The 24,106-nt window shown below is 33.8% G+C and overlaps 3 protein-coding genes and 1 long non-coding RNA gene across 10 annotated transcripts; 1 reads left to right on the plus strand and 3 right to left on the minus strand.

Annotated features, from left to right (window-relative positions):
• Window positions 1–253: 253 nt before the first annotated feature.
• LOC107494219 (octanoyltransferase LIP2, mitochondrial-like) lies at window positions 254–3,580 on the plus strand. Of its 6 annotated transcripts, none has more exons than XM_052263459.1 (5): window positions 254–337; window positions 459–647; window positions 2,150–2,359; window positions 2,627–2,709; window positions 2,785–3,580. In XM_052263459.1, exons 4-5 carry the CDS (start codon window positions 2,707–2,709, stop codon window positions 3,487–3,489), a joined length of 708 nt encoding a protein of 235 aa, XP_052119419.1. In that variant the 5' UTR covers window positions 254–337; window positions 459–647; window positions 2,150–2,359; window positions 2,627–2,706; the 3' UTR covers window positions 3,490–3,580. The 6 variants fall into 6 exon arrangements, with proteins under 6 accessions (XP_052119419.1, XP_052119416.1, XP_020980527.1 ...); XM_052263456.1 differs by having other exon boundaries at window positions 2,641–2,709; XM_021124868.2 differs by having other exon boundaries at window positions 2,150–2,302.
• A 1,704-nt stretch (window positions 3,581–5,284) lies between these two features.
• LOC127748302 (endo-1,4-beta-xylanase 5-like) lies at window positions 5,285–6,084 on the minus strand. Its single transcript, XM_052262546.1, has 2 exons — window positions 5,980–6,084; window positions 5,285–5,761 (listed from the first exon to the last, which is right to left on the minus strand). Exons 1-2 carry the CDS (start codon window positions 5,990–5,992, stop codon window positions 5,487–5,489), a joined length of 288 nt encoding a protein of 95 aa, XP_052118506.1. The 5' UTR covers window positions 5,993–6,084; the 3' UTR covers window positions 5,285–5,486.
• A 438-nt stretch (window positions 6,085–6,522) lies between these two features.
• On the minus strand, window positions 6,523–7,570 carry LOC110272700 (uncharacterized). Its single transcript, XR_002364007.2, has 3 exons — window positions 7,363–7,570; window positions 6,885–6,993; window positions 6,523–6,756 (listed from the first exon to the last, which is right to left on the minus strand). It is a non-coding gene; the product is annotated as an uncharacterized LOC110272700 (long non-coding RNA).
• A 2,824-nt stretch (window positions 7,571–10,394) lies between these two features.
• Window positions 10,395–14,985, minus strand: LOC107494191 (UBP1-associated protein 2A). 2 transcript variants are annotated; one of them, XM_016115231.3, is made up of 2 exons: window positions 13,428–14,985; window positions 10,395–12,081 (listed from the first exon to the last, which is right to left on the minus strand). In XM_016115231.3, the coding sequence occupies exon 1, from the start codon at window positions 14,848–14,850 to the stop codon at window positions 13,441–13,443; it is 1,410 nt and encodes a 469-aa protein (XP_015970717.1). In that variant the 5' UTR covers window positions 14,851–14,985; the 3' UTR covers window positions 10,395–12,081; window positions 13,428–13,440. The 2 variants fall into 2 exon arrangements, with proteins under 2 accessions (XP_015970717.1, XP_015970716.1); XM_016115230.3 differs by lacking the exon at window positions 10,395–12,081 and adding an exon at window positions 12,360–12,701.
• Between the last annotated feature and the right edge of the window lie 9,121 nt (window positions 14,986–24,106).

Consider the following 24,106-nt stretch of genomic DNA (forward strand, 5'->3'; position numbering starts at 1 on the left):
TGTTTTTATGCGTTCATCACCATATCCATTTGAGTTTGCCTGACTAAGATTTACAAGATGACCATAGCTTGCTTCATACTAACAATCTCCGTGGGATCGACCCTTACTCGCGTAAGGTTTATTACTTGGACGACCCAGTGCACTTGCTGGTTAGTTGTGTGAAGTTGTGTTAATGCCATGGTATTGAACACCAAGTTTTTGGGGTTCATGACCGGGGTTATGAGAGTTGTGAAAAGTATTGTTCACAATTTCGCGCACCAATCGCCCACCTCACCGTCGCACGTCGTTCATCTTGTCGCTCGCCTCTTCGATCACCTCGCCGTTGCTCACCTCAACGGTAAGCACTCCTCGGCTCCTCTCTCAATAGCCACTGCTTGCTGCTTGCTTGCTTCAGTGCTTCATCAATTTTATTTTTTTAATTTTATTGATTTATTCTTCAATCTTCAATGCTTCTTCAGTGCTTCTTCTCTTGGTTGTCGTCACCGTCGTTGACGCAACCAGCGTCGTCACCTCACCCGCGTCCCTCTCCTTGCTACTTCACGGTTTGTCTACTTCGTCTTTGTCGCCGGTTCGCTGCCTAAATCGCCTCTCAGTTCTCCGCCGCGAGTGATAATGTGTCGCCGTTTGCTTCTTCGATTTGGTCGACGGTAAGCTCCTCGCCTCTAACCTTTCATTCTTCCCTGACTCCCTATATCATCGCCCTAGGTTCTTCAGTTACTGTTAAATTAATTTTGGGTTCATCTTTTTTTCCATTAATTTTAAGATTGTGAGCTGAGTTTGTGTTCTGAGTTTGGAATGGGATTATTTATTTAATTTGTTGAAGGCTGGTGTGATTCTGAATTCAAATTTAATTTGAATTCTGAGTTTGAAACTGGATTCAATTTAGTTTTTGTTACTGATATGTTTTCAGTTTAATTTGGATTCAGAAGTCAGAACAATGTTGCTGATTAATGGATTAGAATCCCCAAAACTAAATATGATTATATGCTTTGGCTCTCTTATATTCAGTAGAAATTTGTAATTGAATTGAACTTTGTGTTATAATTGTATGATGTTTGGTTTTAGGATTTTTACTATTCAGTAAATAGAAATGATGCTCTTATTGGAAGTTTTTGAATACTTGATTATTAGAAGTTATTGTTAAACTTTTTGTTCTGAATTTTTTTCGGTGATGTGATTAGGGGTAACAATATGTACCTTACCTGTGGGTATCCAATCCGACCCCACCCAGTAGCGTAGGGTTGCCAATCCGATTCGCAGCGGGTAGGGTAGGGTGCGAGTAGGGTTTCGTACGGGTCGGGTAGGGTGCGTGTTGAGCTTCAACCCTATCCGACCAACCCATACCCTATATATGTATATGTTATATACTTATATAAAAATATGTTTCAAGTGGATGTTGAACTAAAGATCTCTCACTAAATAAAAAAAATCCTTAGCCACTAAAAGAAGATTATTAATTGATAATTTAATACTTTTTTTTTTACATAAAAGTCAGTTCTATTTTAAATTATTATCAAGTTATATAATAATGTTGTATTTTTTTTGTAACCCGTGGGTAGGATCAGGTACCCGCGGGTTGAGAACGAGTAGGGTTAGGGTTGAGATATTCTCAACCCGCGGGTAGGACAGGGTTGAGTTTATATAAAATTCTCAACCCGCTTGTAGGGTTAAGGTTGGCTCCAAACCCTACCGTACCCTACTTATTGCCACCCCTAGATGGGATAAGTATTGCTAACTACTTCATTTTCATTTGAACTTAGAAATTAATGAAATTGTTTATTTTGTAAATTTTTAGTGATAAATTATGGATATTGTGAAATTTTAAAATTAGTTTAAAAATTATTAAATTTGAATATTTGAAATTATATATTAAATTTTTAATAATTTTATTGTATATTTAATTAAATTAGTTCAACCATTATCTGACTCTGGTTAGTCCATTAAATCAGTCACTCGACCGGTTCAATGATCGGTTTCGTTCTCGCAACCTTGCCTTTTTTTTAGATTGGAAGTTGTATTTTTTAAAATTTTATATTATAGTGTGTTATTTTATATTTTCGGACTAATAGAAAAAATAACTATTATTTGACACTACGTGTGTCTTCACTTGTTATATTGCATCATCATCATCATCTTCTTTGAAATGCAGATGCAGATATGCTAACATTCTCTGCAACGTCATCAACTTGAGCTTCCTTACTCTCTTATCGACACAAACACTTGCAAGCTCTTCTCCAAAAGCACCTTCAACGATACCACCTCTTCCAACATCACATTCAGTTTCTCCATTGTCGCACCAATAGTAAACATCATGCTACACTCTGCTCCAATCCTCCATCTTTCAATTTACATCCATCATGTACTCCATATACAATATACTCATTACAATCTCAATTAGTTAAAATGAGGAAAAAATCTTTTATCTCAATTGAACCAACATGTAGTTAAAAGTATGGTCTTTTTTAACCTCTAGGCATTTTACTTGTTTACATTGACCTTTTCTTTCTTATTCTGTAGACAACACATTTAAGTAAAAGTAATAATTTTCTTCAAATAAAGCTGGTATATTTATATTTTGTAGCTTTGCTCTGAATGCCCTTGAACTATTTGCTGAAATGTTTCTTAGACCTGTTTGTGTAGGTGCAAAATTCTGGTGAAGATACTAAGAAATATACATATGACTTAAACTATCTAATTTTCAAACATATGGTATGACCAAATTATTTTTAAAATTGGAATGTTAATAAAGCAGAGTGCATGATTAATAAGTTCGTTTGCCAACAGGGAATGAGGGTTTTAAGAAGCCTCGAGGTCTTGAAACTGGGAGTTGTCAACTACTTGGATGCCTTGAAACTGCAAGAAAAGCTGGTCTTGGATAGAAAATCTCATAGGATATGGGATACTCTTCTGTCTTTGCAACATCCACCTACATACACTGTTGGCAAGAGACAAACTGTTCACAATTTATTAATCCCACAGTCGGAATTGGAACAAATTGGAGCTGAACTTCACTACACACAACGGGGAGGAGACATTACATTTCATGGTCCACACCAAGCCATTTTATATCCTATCATATCACTTCGTGACATGGGAATCGGTGCTCGAAGTTATGTGGAAAAAATGGAGCTAACTATGATTGAAATGGCAGCTCAATACGGTGTGAAGGCTTGTCCTGGACAAGCTGGTGAGACAGGTGTGTGGCTTGGAGAAAGGAAGATAGGTGCCATTGGTGTTCGGATATCAAATGGAATCACTTCTCATGGTTTGGCATTCAACATTGATCCTGATTTAACCTACTTTAGGCACATTATTCCCTGTGGAATTGCTGATAAAGAAGTTACATCACTGAGAAGGGAGACACATTCTATTTTTCCACCTGAAGAAATAATACAGGAACAGTTAATTTCTTGTTTTGCAAGAATATTTGATTATGATAACCTTATCTGGAAAGAGGATGCTTCAGTAGTTATTGATGGAACCGAATGAGATGAAAGTATTTTAGCAAAGAAATTGTTGTATAACTTCTATTTTTGCTTTTATTCTTTCTTATTTTACTGTGACACATTCATTCTTACAATTATAGAGCAAATGGTGCTACTTATTGCAAAGTTGTATGTTCCCGAAAAAGATGGCACTGACTACAATTCCACACATAAATTTATCTTCCATAAACATTGTGTTTTGGCAGATAACTTCGTTATTGATTTCTACGGAAATGCTTACCACTTTAGGAATATAATGATTGGTTGAAGAAATGCTAAATTATATTTTAATCTCGTCATTCTAAGAGTGCAAGCAAGCCGCTATTTATGCATTACCTGATAATTTTGGTACTTTATCAGAGTCCATGACTCAAACCTCTTAAATTATTCATTTTCCACAGAAATCTTTAACCACCAACAACCTCTTCACTTTTAGATACACTTGTGTATTCCAATTCTACGTTTTGCCATAAATTACAACACAAAAGTGCCTTCCAACTCTCCAATGGGGTAGTTTCATGCACCAGAATTTTCTTATAATTACTGTTGTCAATTGTTGTTTCAAATAAAATCTGCCATGAAAGCTGCCACTCAGCGAGCTCTGGTGGATCTCTTCGCCCTGGTTATCATCATACATTTAATCATGTGCTCTATAGTTTCAGTCAATTGTGAGAATAGAAGTAATCTGATAGATAGGTTGGTGACGCGGAAGCTGCTAGTTCGTGCAAGTGTAAATAAATTGAAAAGATTATATGAAGCTTCTCAGAAATCAGTAGAGCTGAGTTTAAAGAAGGATCCTTCAAGCAACTCGAATCCAACACACAACAGATGATGCGAACGGAAAGAAGGATCAACTCTAATCTCTTTCAGCATTTTTGTAATTTATGTAATTAGTTAGTAAATCTTCCTTTCATTTAATCAAAGATCAGAACTTTTCACTTAGCTGTTAGAACTTTGTTGTATTTTACTTTTGTCTGTTCTTGGACTAAGAGGATAATATCAAACCATCTAAACTTTTGTGGGATCACATGATACATAAATATTTTGCACTTTTGACCAAAACAAAGGTACAATTTTAGTTTGAACCATCTAATTCATAGGATCTATTGAAAATTAAGGCTCTCTTATCTATCTTTCGGTACACTATTGTGGCTGTTTAAGAATCATCTTATGCAATCTGATTCTACTTATTGGCTTCTGTAAAATAATCTTCAGAAGCCTAAGACCACTTCTTTTTTTTTTTAATTTGATCTTGTATAATATATTTTCTGAAAATTCCCTTAATAGTGATCACTGGTACTCAGATTATGCTAATAGTGACAGCACTTTGTAAGATGTTAATTATTCATGTTGAATTAATATGTGTTATTAAGTTTGAATCTGAAATTTGTGGTTTGTTGAGATTACAATGTTACTATAGCACATCTTCTTTGCCACAACTCTAAAACGCACAATCTTGATTTAACTAGAGAGTCATCACAACAAATGATTCAGGTCAAAATGCATACCTAGAAGTTATCAAACATGTACAAAGTTGAAAGATCTTAATGAAACGGTTTCCCGTATTACTATTATCATCTTTTGTCCATATGGAAAGAGATGTATAAGAGAAATGTGAATATTAAAAAACATCTGGAAAGTCATCATTTAAGCCTGAATGCACCACTAAAACAGAGTAGAGCTCAGTGTCAGGAAAGTGAAAATTTGCCGAACTTCAAAGCTCAAAGCATTATACTTTAAAAAAATATATTATTTTTTTGTTTTTTGTTTTTTATTTTTACAATTTAAACTCACTAAGTATATTCAAATATATTGAGTGCTTGTTTCATATTACTAGAGTGAGGGAATCCACTTTGGTCGTTCGTGTACTAAAAATCAAATTTTAACAAAAACTATCAGGATCTTTTACGGTGTACATGTTTGCTGTAGATTTTATGAAAGCATTTTGACATGGATGGTTTGTAGTGTAGAATCTTTCCTTACGCTTAAATTCAGTGGTTTCTAGGAGTGGTCAAGATGATGTGTCACAGTTACATCATAATCTGCATGATGCAGTGAAAAATATACAAATCTAGTCTTGTCTACTATGGCTTTCTGAGACTCAGTTTGCCACTCACTGATGAGCTTGTCCACAACGTCATCGGCCGGAGTATTATGAAAATTCTCATAAGTGAGAGCCATGTCCTTGAAACCAGCTATTACCGCACGGGCAAATATGATGATCCCTTCAACAGAAGGATGAGAGTATCCTTCTCTTAGAATTTCTTCCAAGAGCTCTGCATGCTTCCCATGCAAAAATCAAGAATGAGAATATAATTCGATGTCTTATCATTAAGTCATATAAGCTATAGTTAATTAAAAGTAGTACAACTTTATTCTAAAATTTCTCTATCAAATTTTAAGGACGACACTAATCAAATTAGCAAATGTTTTCATATTTTAAACATTGTCTAGAATTTAGAAAGGCCTGATTTGGATCTGAATCCACACTCACTTCTGTGAGCCATATTGGAAGTGAAGTAGTATCAAAAACATCAAGAGCAGCTCTCATGTAAGCAAGATTTGGCTGGCCAGCATTGAAATGGCCTTGTAGCCCTTTTGCTGCTGATATTCCTTCATTTCCTGGAAATGAACGAATCTTCGCCATTTTTGCAATATAATTGGCTGGCGGCTCTATCACCCCTATATTCAATAGTGTTATACTCATTCATGAACAATAATAGTTTTGGATCAAGCTGGTAAGTTTTAGAAAAATCTCTATCTGAAGAATTTTCACCAAGATGGTCCTCAGAAGCTGAAGTGGAGATTCTCATTCACCGCATTCCATGCAATGACTTCACCTTCATAGTTCATACCTTGAAACCAAAGAATTTATTCTTTTTTCTACTGCTTCCCATAGTTATCAGAATCAAACTTGTAATTAACCCGACTAGAATACTGAGTTATCAGATTACTGGTTCAACCGTTAGGTGATTGGTTTAAATTCATACTTATTTATATTTAAATAAGAGAAAACCAGAACCATTTGAGCATTTGACTATTTTTTTCATGTTCTTAAAACTGAGAAACATGCAGGTATTAAGTCTAGAAAGTATTTCACTTCACCTCAAAAAGAATCTCAGCAGGGCTTAAGTGGTTGGCAATTATGCCACCTTTTAGCAGAGTCCAGGATCCATGCTTTGCTATCGCGTGACCTCCTCAAATCAGCTCAGTTGCATTCGTTTTAAATGTAACTGACACACTGTCCTTCTTTCACTGAGCTGAAACCAAGCTGAATATGGAAATAAGGTCACAAATTTCTGGTCGAAACAGAACTCATGATATTAGGGATAATAACAAGTCTAGAACATAGATGGTATGTATGAGAATGCTGTCTTCAAAGTTCAAAGTGTAAGTTACCAGTAAAGCTGCATAGCATTCCTTTCGTAAGTCCATCTATGCTGTGATCAAATCCTGGATTTATTATAATGCCTCCACCACATTGAGCTCTTGGTGTTTCTGCCACACACTGCTTCATCAAGGCATTGTCAACAACCGATTATGTATTAATGGTTTATAGAAACTATCACATAAATGGTTTAAGTATTTATCTGGTTTAAGTTGTATTTTTAAATTATCATATATTCTTGAACCTCAGAAACAAATGGTGAACATATACAAATATTTGGTAGTTTAGAAAAAACACTTTCTAGTATTTTAGTTTCATTATTTTAGTATATGATTCTTATTCATGTATGTGTTTTTGCTCAGTAATAGCAGAATAATCATAAGGTAAGAAATGGATGCTAAGTCCTACATTTATTTAATAGATATGTTAGTTAGTTATATGGCGAACAATGTAGATGGCACTGAAAGAGAGGAAAAGAGAGATATAAACCTGAGATGAGATCACTAAAAGCAAAGAGGTGCTAAATAATAATTTGGAGTCTTCTGCAGTAGTCTTCATCTTTTCACTGCTCAATAAAGCCTTCTCTTTTTATGTTACTATAAGGTATGTATATTTGAATATAATCCAATTGTTTAAGAAGAACAATTTCTGGTTTTAGCACCAAACCCAACGAATGAGTATAGGCCAATAAGAGAACGTCTCGTGATATGACATATCTTAAGCAATGTTAGATGCTCACTGTCACATAAATACACAACAAAATTCTTTGGTACATTTTGAAAATGTTTATGTGAAATTTTATAAAATCATCATAGATAATTCAAAGCCTTTGTAAATATTTAAGATAGCTAACTAATAAATATCATGGTGTTAGGAACTTCTATGATAGTTTATTCTTCTGCATTTGCACATATATCTCTACTTAGTGAAATAAATAAGAGTCACACAATTTGGCCATAAAACTAAAGTGTTATGAGGGGATGCATTCTTAAATATATATTGTCATTTTGTGAGTAGGGATCGCAAAACTTTTCGAATTGTGGGAATCCTAAAACAATCAATATTGAAAACAGTGCAACAATCATTAAGTTCTATAAGAATGGAAAGACTAAGGGATTCACTTTTGGTTGGAAACTTCATATTTAGTCAAGAGACAACACGACTAGGACTTACAAGATGGGTTATTCAGCACGAGCATCTTATAACATTTGTTAAGCAAGAGGATTTTCGTAAGTTTATGGCAGAGACTCAACCTTTGTTCAAATTCTTGAAAAAAATGATATTGTGAAGATAGAAGTTATAAAATTGTTGGAAAAAAATTCAAGCCATATTGCTATAACTATCGATATGTGGAGTGATGATTGTCGAAACAAAAGTTATATGTCAATTATAGCTCACTTTATTGATGATGATTGGAACTTACAATCTCAACTTGTGAGGTATCATTTAATTTATTTGTGCTTTTAGTATCTTTTATATATTTGAATTGTTAATGTCATAATTGTTTATTATATTTACATTATTTTAGGTTTACATACATGCCTTAGCCCTATACTACGGAGGTTCTTAGATGCTTGGTGAATTCCTTGTATGATTAGAACATAAATAGGAGATTGTCAACTTTTATGGTTGATAATTGTAGTACAAATGATGCCATGATTGGTCTTATACTTGATAAGGTTTTACCATCTAACTTTATTAAGAGAGAAGAATTGTTTCACATGCGTTATTGTACTCACATTGTTAATTTCATTGTGAAAAATTGCATGAATCCAATATATGTTTTAATTGAAAAAATTAGAGTGTTTGATTTTGGATTGCAACAAAGAAGAGAGAAGAACAATTTGAAAAAATTTATAGACAATTGAATATTAATTATAAGAAAAATCTTGCACTTGATTGTAAAACTAAATGAAATTCAACTTATCTAATGTTTGCTTCTGCATTGTCATATAGAAAAGTTTTTTAGCGTTTAAGACAATATGAATCTTTGTATAAATGTATACCATCTCATGATTAGTGAAAAATGGCAAATAAACTTGTTGACATATTAGAAGTCTTATCCAACCACAAATTTATATTTTTTCAAAGTTTGTAAAATGAGATTGGCATCGAATAGATGGTTGCTTAGTCCTAATGTCATGATTCATGGAATGGCAATAAATATAACTAGCAAATTTAGAAAGTATTAGGATCAAATTAATGAAGTCATGACTGAGAGCTATTTTAGATCCTAAATATAAGATGAAGTTATTGAATTTTTTTCCCTCTAAAATATATAGATCTCAAAGCGAGAATCAATTGAGTAAAGTTAAAAAAATGATGGAAGAATGAGTATGTAAGTATCAACTTAAGATTAAGGTTAGAAGAAGAGCTCCAAATGATGGTTTAGCTTCTAGTTTGAACTTTGAATGTTGGATATGATGAAGAATCTTTAAAGAGAAATTTTAGTTCTATCTACTTGCAATATGTAGAAGATACATATGAAGACTGCGCTGAAAAAATTAAATTAAATTTTTTATTTAAAAGAGAGTGTTATAGCAGATAAAACAAATTTAAAACGTTGACATTTTAGACTACTGAAGAAATATTAGAATAAATTTTTAGTCATTCCCATATCTACTACTACTACCTGAGTCTACTACCTGAGTCTGCTTTTAGTATCACTAAGTTGCATTATAAACTTGTTGAGATGTTAATTTACACTCAATATTGAATACACTCTTCAAATGAAAGTACTAATAACAAAAGTTTTTATTTGGTATCAAAATTTAATTTCATGTCAAATTTAACTCGTGAATTATTAATTGATATAATATAATTAAGAATAAAAAATTTCTAGTCTTTGAGATTATGCGATGGATATGGAAAATTTAAGAATTTTGGTAATTATTTTTTTATTATGTTAAATTTTTATTTAATATATGATATTTTTGTTTATAATATATGTTAATATATTTATGTATTATGTTGTTTTAACAAAAAAACATGAAATTGTTGGTTGAAAACTGTACTCTAGCAATAAAAAAATATTTGATGTTAAAAACTTTGTTTTACGGCCTTTTTTAGATTGAAAGTTGTATTTTAAAATTGTTTTATGAACTGAGTATAATATGTTATTTTATATTTTTAAACTTGTAATCTTAGACAATATACATTTTTATGTTATAATAATGTGTTTTTTCTTTTCCTTTCATTAGAATTTCTATATAAATTATCAACATAAGAAGATGAAAAATGATGCCCCAAAGATTGGGGATGAGGGCAACTATTCCCCCATAGCGAGGATCAGGGAGCAAATCTGGATTTGGGGACAGGGAGCAGGAGGCATCCCTGCCCATTGCCATCCCTACAACACCGCCCCTTCTCTCTCTCTCTCTCTCTGCAATATGCCCCTTTTCTCTCTTTTTTCTCCTTCCCAACCAGCAAAAGAAAAAATCCCACCTTAAATACTGCCTTGCATGGATTGGTGGCATATTGCACACCCCGAAAAGAAATGAGAAAATTCGAATAACAAAGAATAAAAAAAAATCAGTTACACTTCATAAACTCTTTCCTTCTCCTTTACATGGACATAGTCCCATTTGGGATTTCAAACAACATGCCCACGAGCCAAAGAATGATAAATTTTTGCATAAACACAGCTAACAACTCACAGTTAGATAAACTCAAACAAGAGTTTCAGCAGAGTACATATTGTAATCTTGTATCCACAAACTTCAACTGTGAGTGTGCCTCATGTTTGTGCTTATCCAAAGGATTTTTCATGTAGGTAACCAATATACCTAACACACAACTCTCAGTCTCCAAGTTGACAAAGCTTCCGGAGCATACAAGTTTTCTCAGTACTCACTATTTTCTTAGGTCTCTGTTGGAACCGTACTCCTCCAGAAACTTAACATCAACATGCACAACGTGAATTGCAAAAACTAACAATTATGAAACCAACCAACTTTAAGCTGCAAAACCCGGGTCAGTTAACAGGCCACGTATTAATCCAGCTTATGAGATCTAGACATCAACCTCGCATTTTCCTTGAAGTATCAATTGCACTTTGTACCACACAGCATACCAATGTCACATGTTATATTAGAACCTTATGGACATGAGAGCCAATCTCAGTCATCTCAAGCTATGAATGTCATAATTTTGGTCATCCCTAAAAGAAATGAAGAGAGAAACAACATAGAAACCAGTTTTAAAATCCCAAGGAATCCAAACTTCAGTAACCTTACTCCTTTCTAAGGGCAACTGTTTCCCGTTGGTAATTGATCACATAATTTAGACTGCAAATTTCTCCATTGGAAGACTATACTGACCACTTATCACTTTAAAACTAACCCTAAAAGCAAAGATAATAAACTAGAAATATAAACTATGGCTTACCTTCCACAGCACACGAAAGCCACCAACTTATGAGGACAACCAGCAAGCATCAACTCCATTATCACAATGGCTTACCTCATACTTTGGAAGACTATTTGTATTGAAAATTAAACCCCCCACAAAACACATCTTAGATTTTGGGACAAAGCTTGGATTTGTTTAAAGTGAACATCACCATTCACCAAGAATCAATCAATAAGGTGTGAATTTGAAAAGAACGAAACATAATTTATTTATCAAAAGAAGTAATTTTAAAATCCTTTCAGCATATTTTTTTTTGTTTATTAACTGCAAAAATTCCACCATTAGAAATGGGTACCAGGAGATATCTTTATAATTCTTTTAAAAGCTATATTTCCAAGAAAGTATCATTTATTAACATGAAATAATAATAATAATTTTTAATACTGAATCTAACATTAGACAATAGATTTCTAAAACCCTGGTTTTTTTTTGGGGAAAAAATAAAAATATCACTAGAATCTTTTTCAAACAAGCCCTACAAAAGATTTCACCAAATGTAGAAAAATATAAGGCAGGTCCAAATCAAGATAGTGTTATATATATAAAATGGATTTGGATCCTCTAAAGTTTGAATTTCACTTTCGAGAGTAAAGTGGGATCTTCTACCCTTGAATATTTTCTCTTTCATATTTATTCTTGGTCCCACCTATGAAATCAATGGTGAGAGATCACACTTTACTATCTAAAGTAAAATTCAAACTTTAGAGGATTCAAATCCATATAAAATTTCCCCCTTCAAAACATTATATAGACTGGTTTCATTATTGGCAGATATTTACGTTAGTATGGCTGTCAAACCTGCAAGATAACTGCACAAAATTAGGCACACACTTCCAGCAGAAGTAAACCACTACAGAATTACTTGATATATTTGTTTGTAACCAATGTTTTCAAGGAGGTGATATTAATGACAAAGGCACTTAAAATATCATGTAGGGATCATTTCAATCATTCTGAATAAGAAAAAAGGTGTGTCAAATATGTAAGAGATAAAAATAATAACAATAACAACACTAAAAGAGGAAGGGTACCAGAAAACCGGACAAAACACTATCAAACAACTATTAACTGGAAAATTGAAGCATAATAATCCACACAATTATATATTTCAAAATATGTTTGGCTCAGAATCTGAAAATCCAAATACTACAAATAAAACTAAAATTCATTGCACTAAAATAGTTCCATTGTTTTTTGTTTTTTAAAAGATTAAATAAAAGGCAAAATACTACACTATTTTGAAATGGAAGCAAATACGAAAAAGCAGGTAGCGAAAACAGAACTCCATTTGAAAATTTAAACATTCTGATCATTGTAGAAAGTAACATTTCTTTATAAATACGCCAATTGCATCAGCTCCTTAAACTTCAGAACAATCACCAGGCCAGTAATAAAATACTGATTCACTTAGGTGTAATCTGCAAAACGAATAAAGAAGCATGAAAAACCATTTCAAATCAAACGGAAAAGAAAGGAAGGGTCCCAAATCAAAGTTTTAGCAAAATTGGTTTAGAGCATTTTATAGTCAAACACACAGCTAAAAACATTTTTGATTAGGCATTACAGCAGAAGGGAAAATCATATAGCTGTCTTGCAAACTAGAAGTTTATTATACTAAAAAGATTTTGTTGTAAATCTGAGAAGACCACTGATAAACTAAATATAAGGCAATAAATAGTGAGCTGCGGTTTGAAAAACAATAATTCCAGGAAAGAATTAAAGAGACCATGGACACGACTTGTTCATCGATGGACAGCCATATTAGAACCTATGATTATTAATGTTAGTCCAAATCTGGGCAGAAATAATGCAACAGAAGCTTCGAACAATAGTTCAAAAATCATTCCTAAAAGGCAACTAACCTTTATCTATCACAGTTCAGCACACCAATTCAAAAGATTTAGCAAAAGCCTCCAATGCAGAGATCAACATTCCACATGGTTCAACTTGTACTATGTTTGCAGCTACCTCAACTCCTAATTACATCCTAAAGAAGCTAGCTAGATAATTCTCACTTGTTGTGAACCCTTCCCTATTTCTCTTCAACAACCAAGCAACACAGCACCCAATAAACAGCCAAAACAACAAGCTCAACAAAAAAGAAACTACCAGCGAAACAAAGAATATCAGCACAAACACCATACCTGCAACACAAACCTAGTGGCCCATGTAAGGAGCAACACCACCATACTGCCCCACGCCAGGTTGCGCTCTTCCAGAGCCGCCACTCTGCCCGACCTGCTGGTTCGGGTAAGCTGCCTGCAGCCCTACCTGACTCCCGTACGCGCTCATAACACCAGGGCTTATATTCTGCTGAGCACTGTAACCACCCTGCATCGTGTGTGCTGCTGCCGCTGGAACGCCTGAATTAACAGCCCCTGCAGTTGATCCCAAACCTCCCAACAAATTGGTGAGCCCCAACGAAGCACCCTGCTGAGTAAGCAGGGCCGTCAATGCCTGCCCGAGTGCCGGATTCAGCGGCTGCACAGCTGCTTGGTTCACCCCTAAAGGGTTGGCTGCGGCAGCCGCTGGCGCCATCAAATGCCCCTGCACATTGTTACCAACGCCACCACCAACACCAGCACCAAACCCTGCGTTGTCGTTCCTCTGAAACTGCGTCCTTGGAACGTTGTGCTGCAGCTGCATCCTCCCTTGCTTCGGTCCATCAATGGCCTTCTGGCAATGCAACACATGTCCCTCAAATTCCTTGTGAGGCTCCTCCAACGCCCTCTTCGCACTATCAACGCTCTTGTAAACGAACAAACAGAACCCCTTTGGCTTCCCAGTGACCTTGTCGAGCCCCAATGGCCCTTCCTCGATCTCACCGAACCTCGAGAAGAACGCCATCAGCTTCTGCGGGTCCAATTCGGACCCAACGTTGCTCACATAGATCTTTCTCTGCGTGTATTCGGAGACTGCCGGCCCTGACGAGGTGGCCGCGGCAGCAGGCTGCTGTGCCGGCTGCTGGACGGGGCCTATGGATGCCAGCTGGCACGCTGTCATGCGGTTACCGATCTTCTTCTGCGGCTGCTTGAGGGCATTGCGGGCGCCGCGGCGGGTCTTGAAGAGGATGAATCCGTAGCCCTTGGACTTGCCGGAGATCTTATCGGTGACGGCCTTGCAGTCCTCGATCTCGCCGTACTGGCGGAACGCACTGATGAGGGTCTCGGCGGTGGTGTCCCAGCCAAGGCCGTGGACGAAGATCTTCCGGTGGACAGCGTCCTCGTCGGCCACGCGACGGATTCGATCGGCCACGTCGCGGTGCTTGGCGGCCGCTTCGCAGAGAAGACTCAAGATCTGGTCCTTACCAAAAGGTTCTAGAAGCTTCGGAATGGGGTCGTCGTCTTCGTCCTCTTGTTGTTGCTTTTGTTCGTTACCTCCTTCTTGTTCTTCTTCTTCTTCCTCCTCCTCTTCCTCTTCTTCCTCTACCTCCTCCTCTTCTTCGACCTCTTCTTCTACCTCTTCCTCAACCTCTTCGTATTCCTGTTGAGGTTCAGGTTGGTGCTGCTTGGGCGGGGGCTCAACGGTTTGAGATGATTTGGGTGCAACCTTCCGCTTCTTGCCCATGATGGTGGTGCTGGTGGTTGGATCGACTTTGAAAGAGGTGTGAAGAAAGAAGACTGAAGAGTGCGAAGAAAGGTGCAAATTGGGGACTAGGGTTTTAAGATTTGGAATCACACCAAACTTGTGTTGTCAGATATTTTTATTCTTTTATCCCATCATTTCTTTCATTTATTATTATTATTTCCTTATTCCAGTGTAATTTACATAAATAAAATAGGGAGAAATCAAATTATTCAATGTCCTAAACTAAAGTTTGTTATACGTTTTTCTTTTCAAATTATTCCATTGAAAAAAAATGTATTCATTAATTAGTAGGTACTTATAAAATACGGATATTTTTTTATTTAATTTATTTGATATAGTTCACATACAATATGTTGAGATATATATTTTTTGTATTTAATTGTATTCTAATAAAAAATATTTTTTGGACACATTTAAATACTATTAGTGTATCTAATTGTATTCTTGATATATATTCTTGAAATGAGTTTAAAAATAATATATATTATTAATTATTAAAACAAAAAATATTTTAAATACTTTATATGTTATATATATGGTGTGTCCTAGTATTTTATAAGAATTTTAAATTTGTGTATCATCGTGTCGTGTCATGTTCCGTGAGCATGTCAGTCTCCGTACATGATAAGTGAGGACAAGTGTATGGAGTGAAATTTAAAAAATGACTGAGTAGCTTTAAATTTGAAGGTTAATTGTTCTCATTACAACATTAATTTTGATCGCACTCTTCAAACCCCTAACCCTTCTTCTTCATCTTTTCATTTTTTTTTCTACTCTCCATACTCGAGTTACTGTCGCACCCACCTGCTCTACGTCACTGAATCCAAGCAATGCAGCCTTTTTCCTTGCGTTGCTGCTCAGCTACTCCATTATCCGCGTCTGACCTTTTGTTATGCGTTCCTCTTCACCAATTTCTGTCGCCATTTCATCATCGTCTCTCGCCAGTTGCCACTCCATCATCGTTCTTATGTTTTTGACTCTCTCACCACTCGACCACTTCGTCATCGTCTTTCGCCACTCCGTCATTGTCTCTCAAGTCTCTAGTCTCGCCTCTCCAGTTTCTAATCGTTTCATGCACCGACCACACCTCAACTTCTCAAGTCTTTTCATCCCTCCTATCTGTTGGGCAGCTATTAGTTGCTGCTTCTTGAGAAACTAGAGTCGTGGACTTTAGTAGTTGGTACCTTCACTAATCCACGTGCTTCAGTACTTGGATTTGGCATTTTGTTTAGTAAAATTTGATTATCTTATTTAGTAATAAGAATTTGATTTTGACAAAAATTATATGAATTGTGATATTATTCTTTAAGAGAAAGTTTAGGGGGCTAACACTTTTATTGAAATTTGGCCAGCACTTAATCATTAAAAGAAATGATTAATCCTATACTATTAGATGTTATCTCACACCATTAAAAATATTGATGATGGCTAATTGATGGCTAAACATCACAAATTTTGCTGGCCCTCTAGTACTCCTCTTGTTGTTATTTGAATAATGGAATGATTAAAATTTGCGTATATTAACGTATAATTGAATTAGGATATTGCTTTTTATTACTGTTGAAAATTAATTTAAATGATTTTTATTGTGTGTCTTTTTATTGGAAAGTGCTATAAGACGATGAACAATGTGAAATAGTCATTTTTGAGATTGTTGCAATTAATTAGTGGCTTGGATCTTGGTGTCTCACGACAGCTATGTTGTGCGGCATCTACATTCTTGAATTTTTTTTACTATCTATATTTTTAATTTGATATTATATATTGTGTATTTTTTTCTACTTGTTTGGTTTATGTTTTGCATTTATAATTTTATGTTGTAATTTTAAATTTATATGGATCGAAATTGTGAATTACTTTTATTAATCAATTAACTTAGGTTTATAAATTTATCTTTTTAGTAATAAAAAATTAATTCAAAAGAACACTATTGTCAGAGATTGGATCCCAAAATAATTCATTGACCTCTTCTAACAAAAAGAGATAGAGAACCTTATAGCAGATCGAGATAACGACTAAAGATTTCAAGTTATCATTTGAATGACAGACAAAGTTAGATGTGCATATTTGTAAAAAAGTCCTTGTCAACTAAGGATTCACGATTTTTCGTAAACTGTTTGTGATTCTTCTTTTCGAAGATTTAATCCTAATTAGTTTGATGACTATGGCAATTAGTTAGAATATAGTATACCAAAAGATGTTTTTTTTATCTTGTACAACCTTATGAAATTCAAGACAGAAGGTGATGTTGCTTTTATAACTAATGGCTTTCTAAATTGAAAAAAAAAAAGAAATATTACAAACTCATGTTGAGATTCATGATAATACTCATAATCAAGTTTGAAAAAAATATGAAGTCAAAACAACATATTAATGCTATTATTGAAAAATAATCTACGTAAGCTTAAAAGAATTATCAAATTCATTTAACAGCAAAAATTGATTGTATTAAATTTTTTGCAACAAAGACTGGCCTTTTGTAATAATAATGAGTCAAATGATTCTAAAATTTTTTTTTGAAATTTCTAAACTTTCTTGCACAACATAATAAAAAGATTGATCATACTTTTAAAAATACTTGTGAGAATCGTAACCTAATAGCACCCTCAATTCAAAAACATATTATAAGAGCTCTATAAAACTTTTTTTTTTTTGGTCTTGAGCTATGTAAAACTTTATATACAAAAAAAAAACTATAAGCCAAGCTCATAAACCTTTCTCCTTTCCTTTTTAACGACACACACACCCTGTGTTAGCACTACACACACCCCATGCTATCACTCCATCCTTCTTCACTGCCGGAAGATGTCTTCCTCCTTGCTTCATACTACTTTCTTCAACAATAAATTTTCATACATTTTTGTTTTAATTATTTTCATTACTGTTTTTCTACTCCATCACTATTATGTCCTATCAATTATGCTCCATTATGCGATTCTTATTTTCAAACCTTATTGAAGTAATCTAAGCTTGAAGAAGAAAAAAAATTACCAATAATTCATATTTCATCAATTATTAAGACATTAAGACCACTCTTTAGCTAATAATTACTTATATCTTTAATTTTTGTCATGATTATAGTTATGAGTATTAATAAATCCGAAAATATAGGATTAGGATAAGATAGAATTTTAGATTTTTGAGTATATAGATTCTATTATATCAATTGATATTAAAATTAATTTATTAGAATTATTATTGTTATGTTTGTGATATTAGATTCTCTAAAGAATCACTCTCCTTACTTGTTGGAACTTGTAGAATAGAAATTCCTTGTGAATAAATTTTGTATTTATAATTAAATTTTAGTATTGTATCATTGTTATAATTATAGAGAATAATTTGTAAAATTAATTGTTTAGTTACTTACTAATTTATTTGTTAAACGGTTATGTTAAATATTTTACAAAGAAAATTTTACTAGAGACATAATATTTTGTGTTAAAATTAATTTTGTCATTTGAAAAAATAAATTACAATTTAAATATTTTCTTGTATTTACACTTTGAATGTAAACTTAGTATTGAATTTCGATAAGTTGTTATATGAATTATTATTGGATTGATGATACACTTATTGATTTTTTTACAACTATTAGTATAATTATAGTTTGTATGTCAAAATATTTTGGAAGGTTTTATGATAGAAACTAAGTGCTAGACTTGGTTCACAAGTTGTGATATTACTAAGGACTTATAGGAATGTTGTTCATAAAATAAGGTCTTTAAAGTGTGTTTTCATTGTTTTTTTGTATTTGAGCCTATTTGTATTTGATAAAATAATTTATTCTTAGGTGGAAGATGCCACCTAAATGTCGTATTCCTACTCCACGGGCAGGAGCGCGTAATGTTCCTTATGTTGAAACTAATAAGGCACCTTCTCCCCTACTTAACCAATGGGGTGGTGGTCATAGAAGACCAATAGGACGAGGCAAAGGTGCGACTATCACAGAAGAATCAATGAATGTTTTCGTTGGCATACGAGGACTTCATCAAGTTGTTAATAATCTTTTGGAGTCCTTAACTAATCGAAGAGAAGTTAGAGTCCTACCTTCTGCAGGGCCAAATGCCCTTAATATAGAAAACTAACAACCTCTTGGAGAAAGAGTTGTTATTCTCCAATCTTTCCTTAAGTTGAATCCACCTACTTTTTATGGAAATCTTTTGGAGGATGACCCTCAATTCTTTATTGATCGCTTGAACAAAGCCTTTCGAGCCCTCAGATATCCAGATGACATAGCGATGGATCAAGTTACATACAATTTAACAGGACATGCTTATTATTGATATGAAACACTTCTTCAAAGTAGAAGGACATGTCGAATGTCACCTCTTTTGTGGGATGAGTTTGTTGAGATTATTTTCGAAAGATTCATTCTTACTAGTAGAAAGGAGAAAAATGCTGTTGATTTTGAGAAGTTGAGACAAATTTCTGGTATGTTTATGATGCAATATAAGAATCATTACATTGAACTTTCTAGATATGTTGAGCACTTAGTGGCCCGTATATCATGAGAGTCAAGAGATCTGTTCGAGGACTAACAAACCTATATTTCACTAGAAAATTTGATTCATAAGCACTTGAATACACATAGAAATTCGTGCATCACAAGTAATAGAAAATTTTATTCATAAAAAGTTACATAAAATGTCTTACAAACTTGCTTAAATATTGTAATCGAGCATTCTAAAAGTGGGTCAAATCCATAGTTATTAAAATCAAACCGGATTGGCCGGTTCGACAAAAATCAATGAACCGGATTCAATACCGATCTGGTCTGATATTTGGACCGGACAAGAAATATAACCGGAACGAATCGGTCAAACTCGAGGTGAATCGGTAAAAATTGGTCAAATTCATAGTTATTAAAATTGATCCGGATCGGCCAGTGCGACAAAAAATTGGTGAACCGGACTTAATACCGGTCCGATATTTAGACCGTATAAAAAGTAGAACCGAAACGAATCGGTCAAATCCGAGGTGAACTGGTGAACATCAGTTCAACCGAACCGCTTGAAATATAAAATTCGCTTGAAATATAAAATTTGAAGAAATGCATGACATGAGAATCGAATTTTAATTTGTTTAATTTTAGTTATAAACTCACTTATTTTTTTCTTTTCATAATTATATAATATTTATTAATATTATTTTTTAATAAATACTTGTAGTATATAATAGTATAATAGATATAAACTAATTAATAAATTATTAAAATTTGAAAATAATAGTTATTTTAATAAAAAATAAAATAAAATATTTATGATAGAGTAAAATTAACAAAATACTTATTGTTCATGTTCCAATTATTTTAGAATAGCTAGATATTCTTAAAATATTAGTGAAAATATGTATTTTAAATTTTAACTTTAAATTTTTTACTATTTTCTTTTTTATTTACATAGGATCGAGTCAATCGGTTGAACCAGTGACACACCAGTTAAACCAATGACCCAGTGACCCAATAGCCTAACCGGTTCGATCACCGGTTCGGTTCTAACAACTATGGGTCTATGGTCAAATCTTTCTAGAATAAAACTATGAAATCTGAAATTATGTAAAAGATATGACTCCAAAATTGACTATAACTAATTTAAATCATATTTGATCTTCATAGATTAAATCATATTTGATTTAAATATTAAACACCTAAAGATATGATAATCAATTTAAATTAGATTTGATCTTAATAGATTAGATTAATTAGACTAAATTTAGATTTTAAACACCAAAAAATACTACTAGACAAATAATCAGAATAAAATCAAATCTTTTGACAAATTTTAATGATAAATTAAACTAAATTCTAATGAAATGAATTTAAATTTTATGCCTTTCAAGAAAACTTGAAAGGAACTATTGGGCTTTTCGATGTCTTCACTTAACTCAATGAGCCTTATCTTCTCTTCCTTGCTAACAATTGGTGCATTTCTTTATGTATGTGTGCCGTCAAGTCAACATCATCGTTTTTGAGATGAAGTCTTGGTTTTTTTAATGTTTAATATTGACATAATGTAATTCTTTAAGTATTTAGATCATTAAACATAACAAGGTTACTATCAATGTTCTGAAAATCGGACCGGACCGGCCGGTCAAACCAGTTTGATGGTGAACCGATAGCTCAAACGGTTCGGTTTACTAACAGAAATCGCTATTTTAAAAATTGGATACAAACTGCTGAATCGGCTGAGAATCGGCCGGTCAGATCGGATCGGAACCCGGCCGGTCAAACCAGACCGGAACCTGGCCGGTCAAACCGGCCGGAACCTGGCCGATTTATAAGAAACGACGCTGTTTCCTTCGTTTAAAGAAAAAGAATTGTGCGCGCTTGACCACCCACCCCCTTCCTTTCTCCAACTCTTTCCTTCAGCAAATGCCCTAGCCTCCACCAAAGAAAGCAAATCCTAGCCTCCACCAATCTTGTTGCCGTCTGTCGGAGTGAGAAACCGCTACTGCCGCCTCCGTTGCACTCAAGAACTTCCGTCTTCATGCTATCGGCATTCACTACTTCGATCTCACCAACCCCTGTTCGCTCTTCATCCCCTGTTCTCTCTCACGAATCGCCGGTCGCCGTCGTCCGCGCGCTTAATAGCTCTCTGTCGTCCGTCGAAGGTCAATGCTCACTCCTAGTGCTTGTTCTTCGTGTTTTTTATTGTCTGTTCAGAAATCAAACCCTCTTCATGCTTGTTCTTCGTTGGTCAGTGATAGTCGTTTCTAGTGTTTTTGTTTTTATTGCTTGATGATTATTGATTAAGTGATGCGTTGCTGTTTTGTTACTGTTGTTACTGGTAAATTGTTAGGGATTACTTGTTACTATTTTGTTATGTTTGTTGCTTAATGCTAAAATGAAAATCAAATCAAATGCTGTTTGTTGCTGAATGATAATTTTTGTTGCTAAATGCTGTTGGTAGTATTAATTTTGTGCTGCTATTAATTTTTTGGCGGTGCTGTTGCTGTTTTTTATTTTGTGAATGATTTATTAATTTCAGTTATTGATGATAGTATTAACCTGCTGTTTATGCTATTAATTTCAATTAAAAATTTGCCACAGATGTTGAGGGACTCTTAAGCTTATATGAAGCTTCACATCTTAGGATTCATGGAGAAGACATATTAGATGAAAATCTTCCATTCACCTTAAATCCATTACTCTTATGAACGTTATTTTGTTTTATTTTATTTTTCAATTGGATGATATCTTTGATCTTTGTTGCCTATCTTAGTTGGTGTTTGTTGATGGCCTGGAGTTTTGAGCTGTTTGTTAGATGAGTTTAGTTGTGATAAATTTTGATAATTGTTATGTTTTGAGAAGGTTTGGTTCAGTAATTAGGTTGAGCTTGAGTTTAAATTGTGATAAATTTTGATAATTTTTATGTTTTGAGAAGGTTTGGTTTGGTGATTAGGTTGAACTTAATTGTAGAAGAGGTCTTGCTACTCAGTTATAAGATTGTACAGTATTAACTTATTAAATGATTAGAATTGCATTTTGTTTGAACAAAATTGCATTTTGTTTGAACAGTGTTGACCTATTGAATAGTATTCAGTGATTGGAATTGCATTTTGTTATAGAAGGTGATGATTTTCTTATGGAATGACTAAGTTTGTATTAGACTACAAGTATATGTTAGGTATTTATTTATAATTTATTTATTATTTTATTATTAAACGATTTTTTCGGTTAGACCACGATTGAACCAGTTGAACCAATAAATTAGTAAATTAATGACTAAAACGGTTCGATAATCGATCTAGTTTTCAAAATCTTGGCTACTATCGTGCATCTTGTCTCTAAAATAATAAAATTGCTCTCATAATTAATCACGTATCACCGTATGTACCTCTTTCGTCCACCTCTTCATATTCACCGCCATTTCCATTTCTTTTAGAAATTTTAGAACCTCCTCCTCCTTTTTCTTCTGGCCAACAAAAAATGTGCATATTTTTCTGTAAATATTTTTGTAATGAACAACGGAAAAATCTAACTTCAAAGGATCCTTAAACTGAATGCCTTTTAAAATGGTAATGGGCATCGCAAAGAACATAATTCGTATATTAATAGCGTTCAAATTTGATTTTTCGTTGTGTTAATGTCCCCTCTCTTTGGGTATATTAAACTCTAAAGTAGGCTCAACAGAAAAGAAAGTCATATTTATGTGTATAACATTAATCTTTATGTCATGAAAAGATTGCTAATTAATCTTCAAGCACCAAATACGTTTGTAAACAGCTTATATACTTAAATGAAAATTTGATTTTCTACAATATATGCATCATAAGAAGGTATAACTTGCTTAATTTAAATGTTAACAAACCTTGTATGCAACTGAAAAAACAAAAGTCGTTCTACACTTTCAGCTCACTTATTCAACTTAGTCCAGCTCAACAGCAACCTCAAAGCCAGAAGCAATTCATTACTAGACAAATCCAACGTTTGGATATTAGACAAGTTTCCAATCTCATCAAAAAGAGTTTCATTGAATAGACAATCTTGCATTTCCAACACTGAAAGGAATGTCACCAGTGAAATTGGAATAACTAATAAGGTTAAGGTACTTTAAATTGGATAAAGTATCAATATCATTAGGTATTTCACCAATATAATAGTTCATAGAAAGATTAAGATACCAAGCTTAGAACAATTATAGAGATATAATTGAGAACACCCAGAAATTGAATTGTTGATGAAATCAACAAGTATGAGATTGTTGACATCACAATGAAAGGTGACACTATTTGATTGATGTTAAGATTAACCAAAGTTAGTCCTTTGACATAACCATTGGTGCAAGAAATCTCAGGCCAAGATCAATGAGAGGAGTTTGATAAAGTCCAATGATTGAGAAAAGAAGGGTCTTGAAAGTAATGCTTGATCCTCATTAGGACTTGATGTTCCTCATCATGAAGAAGTTGAGACTCAGATTTTGCATGATTCAAGAATATGATGAACAAACCATAAGAATGAAACACGAAAACTTCTTAAAAAATTGAAAGGGCAACCAATAAAACCGCCCCGTGGCAACAATATTGCAATCTTTATGGATCAGTTATCCTCGATCATATGTCACTACTAAATTTTTTTTTTTTAAAGTAAAGCTCAACACAACAAGGTGGAGCAAACAAGACCATCCAACAAACCAAAAACTAAAAAACTAAAAGAAAACTAAAGCAACTACACGAAACCGACCCCGAAGTCATCTTCGGCATAGCCATCAACAACAAAAAGGATCCACACAAC

This window comes from Arachis duranensis, chromosome 6 (assembly GCF_000817695.3).
Source record: "Arachis duranensis cultivar V14167 chromosome 6, aradu.V14167.gnm2.J7QH, whole genome shotgun sequence".
Lineage (NCBI taxonomy): Eukaryota > Viridiplantae > Streptophyta > Magnoliopsida > Fabales > Fabaceae > Arachis > Arachis duranensis.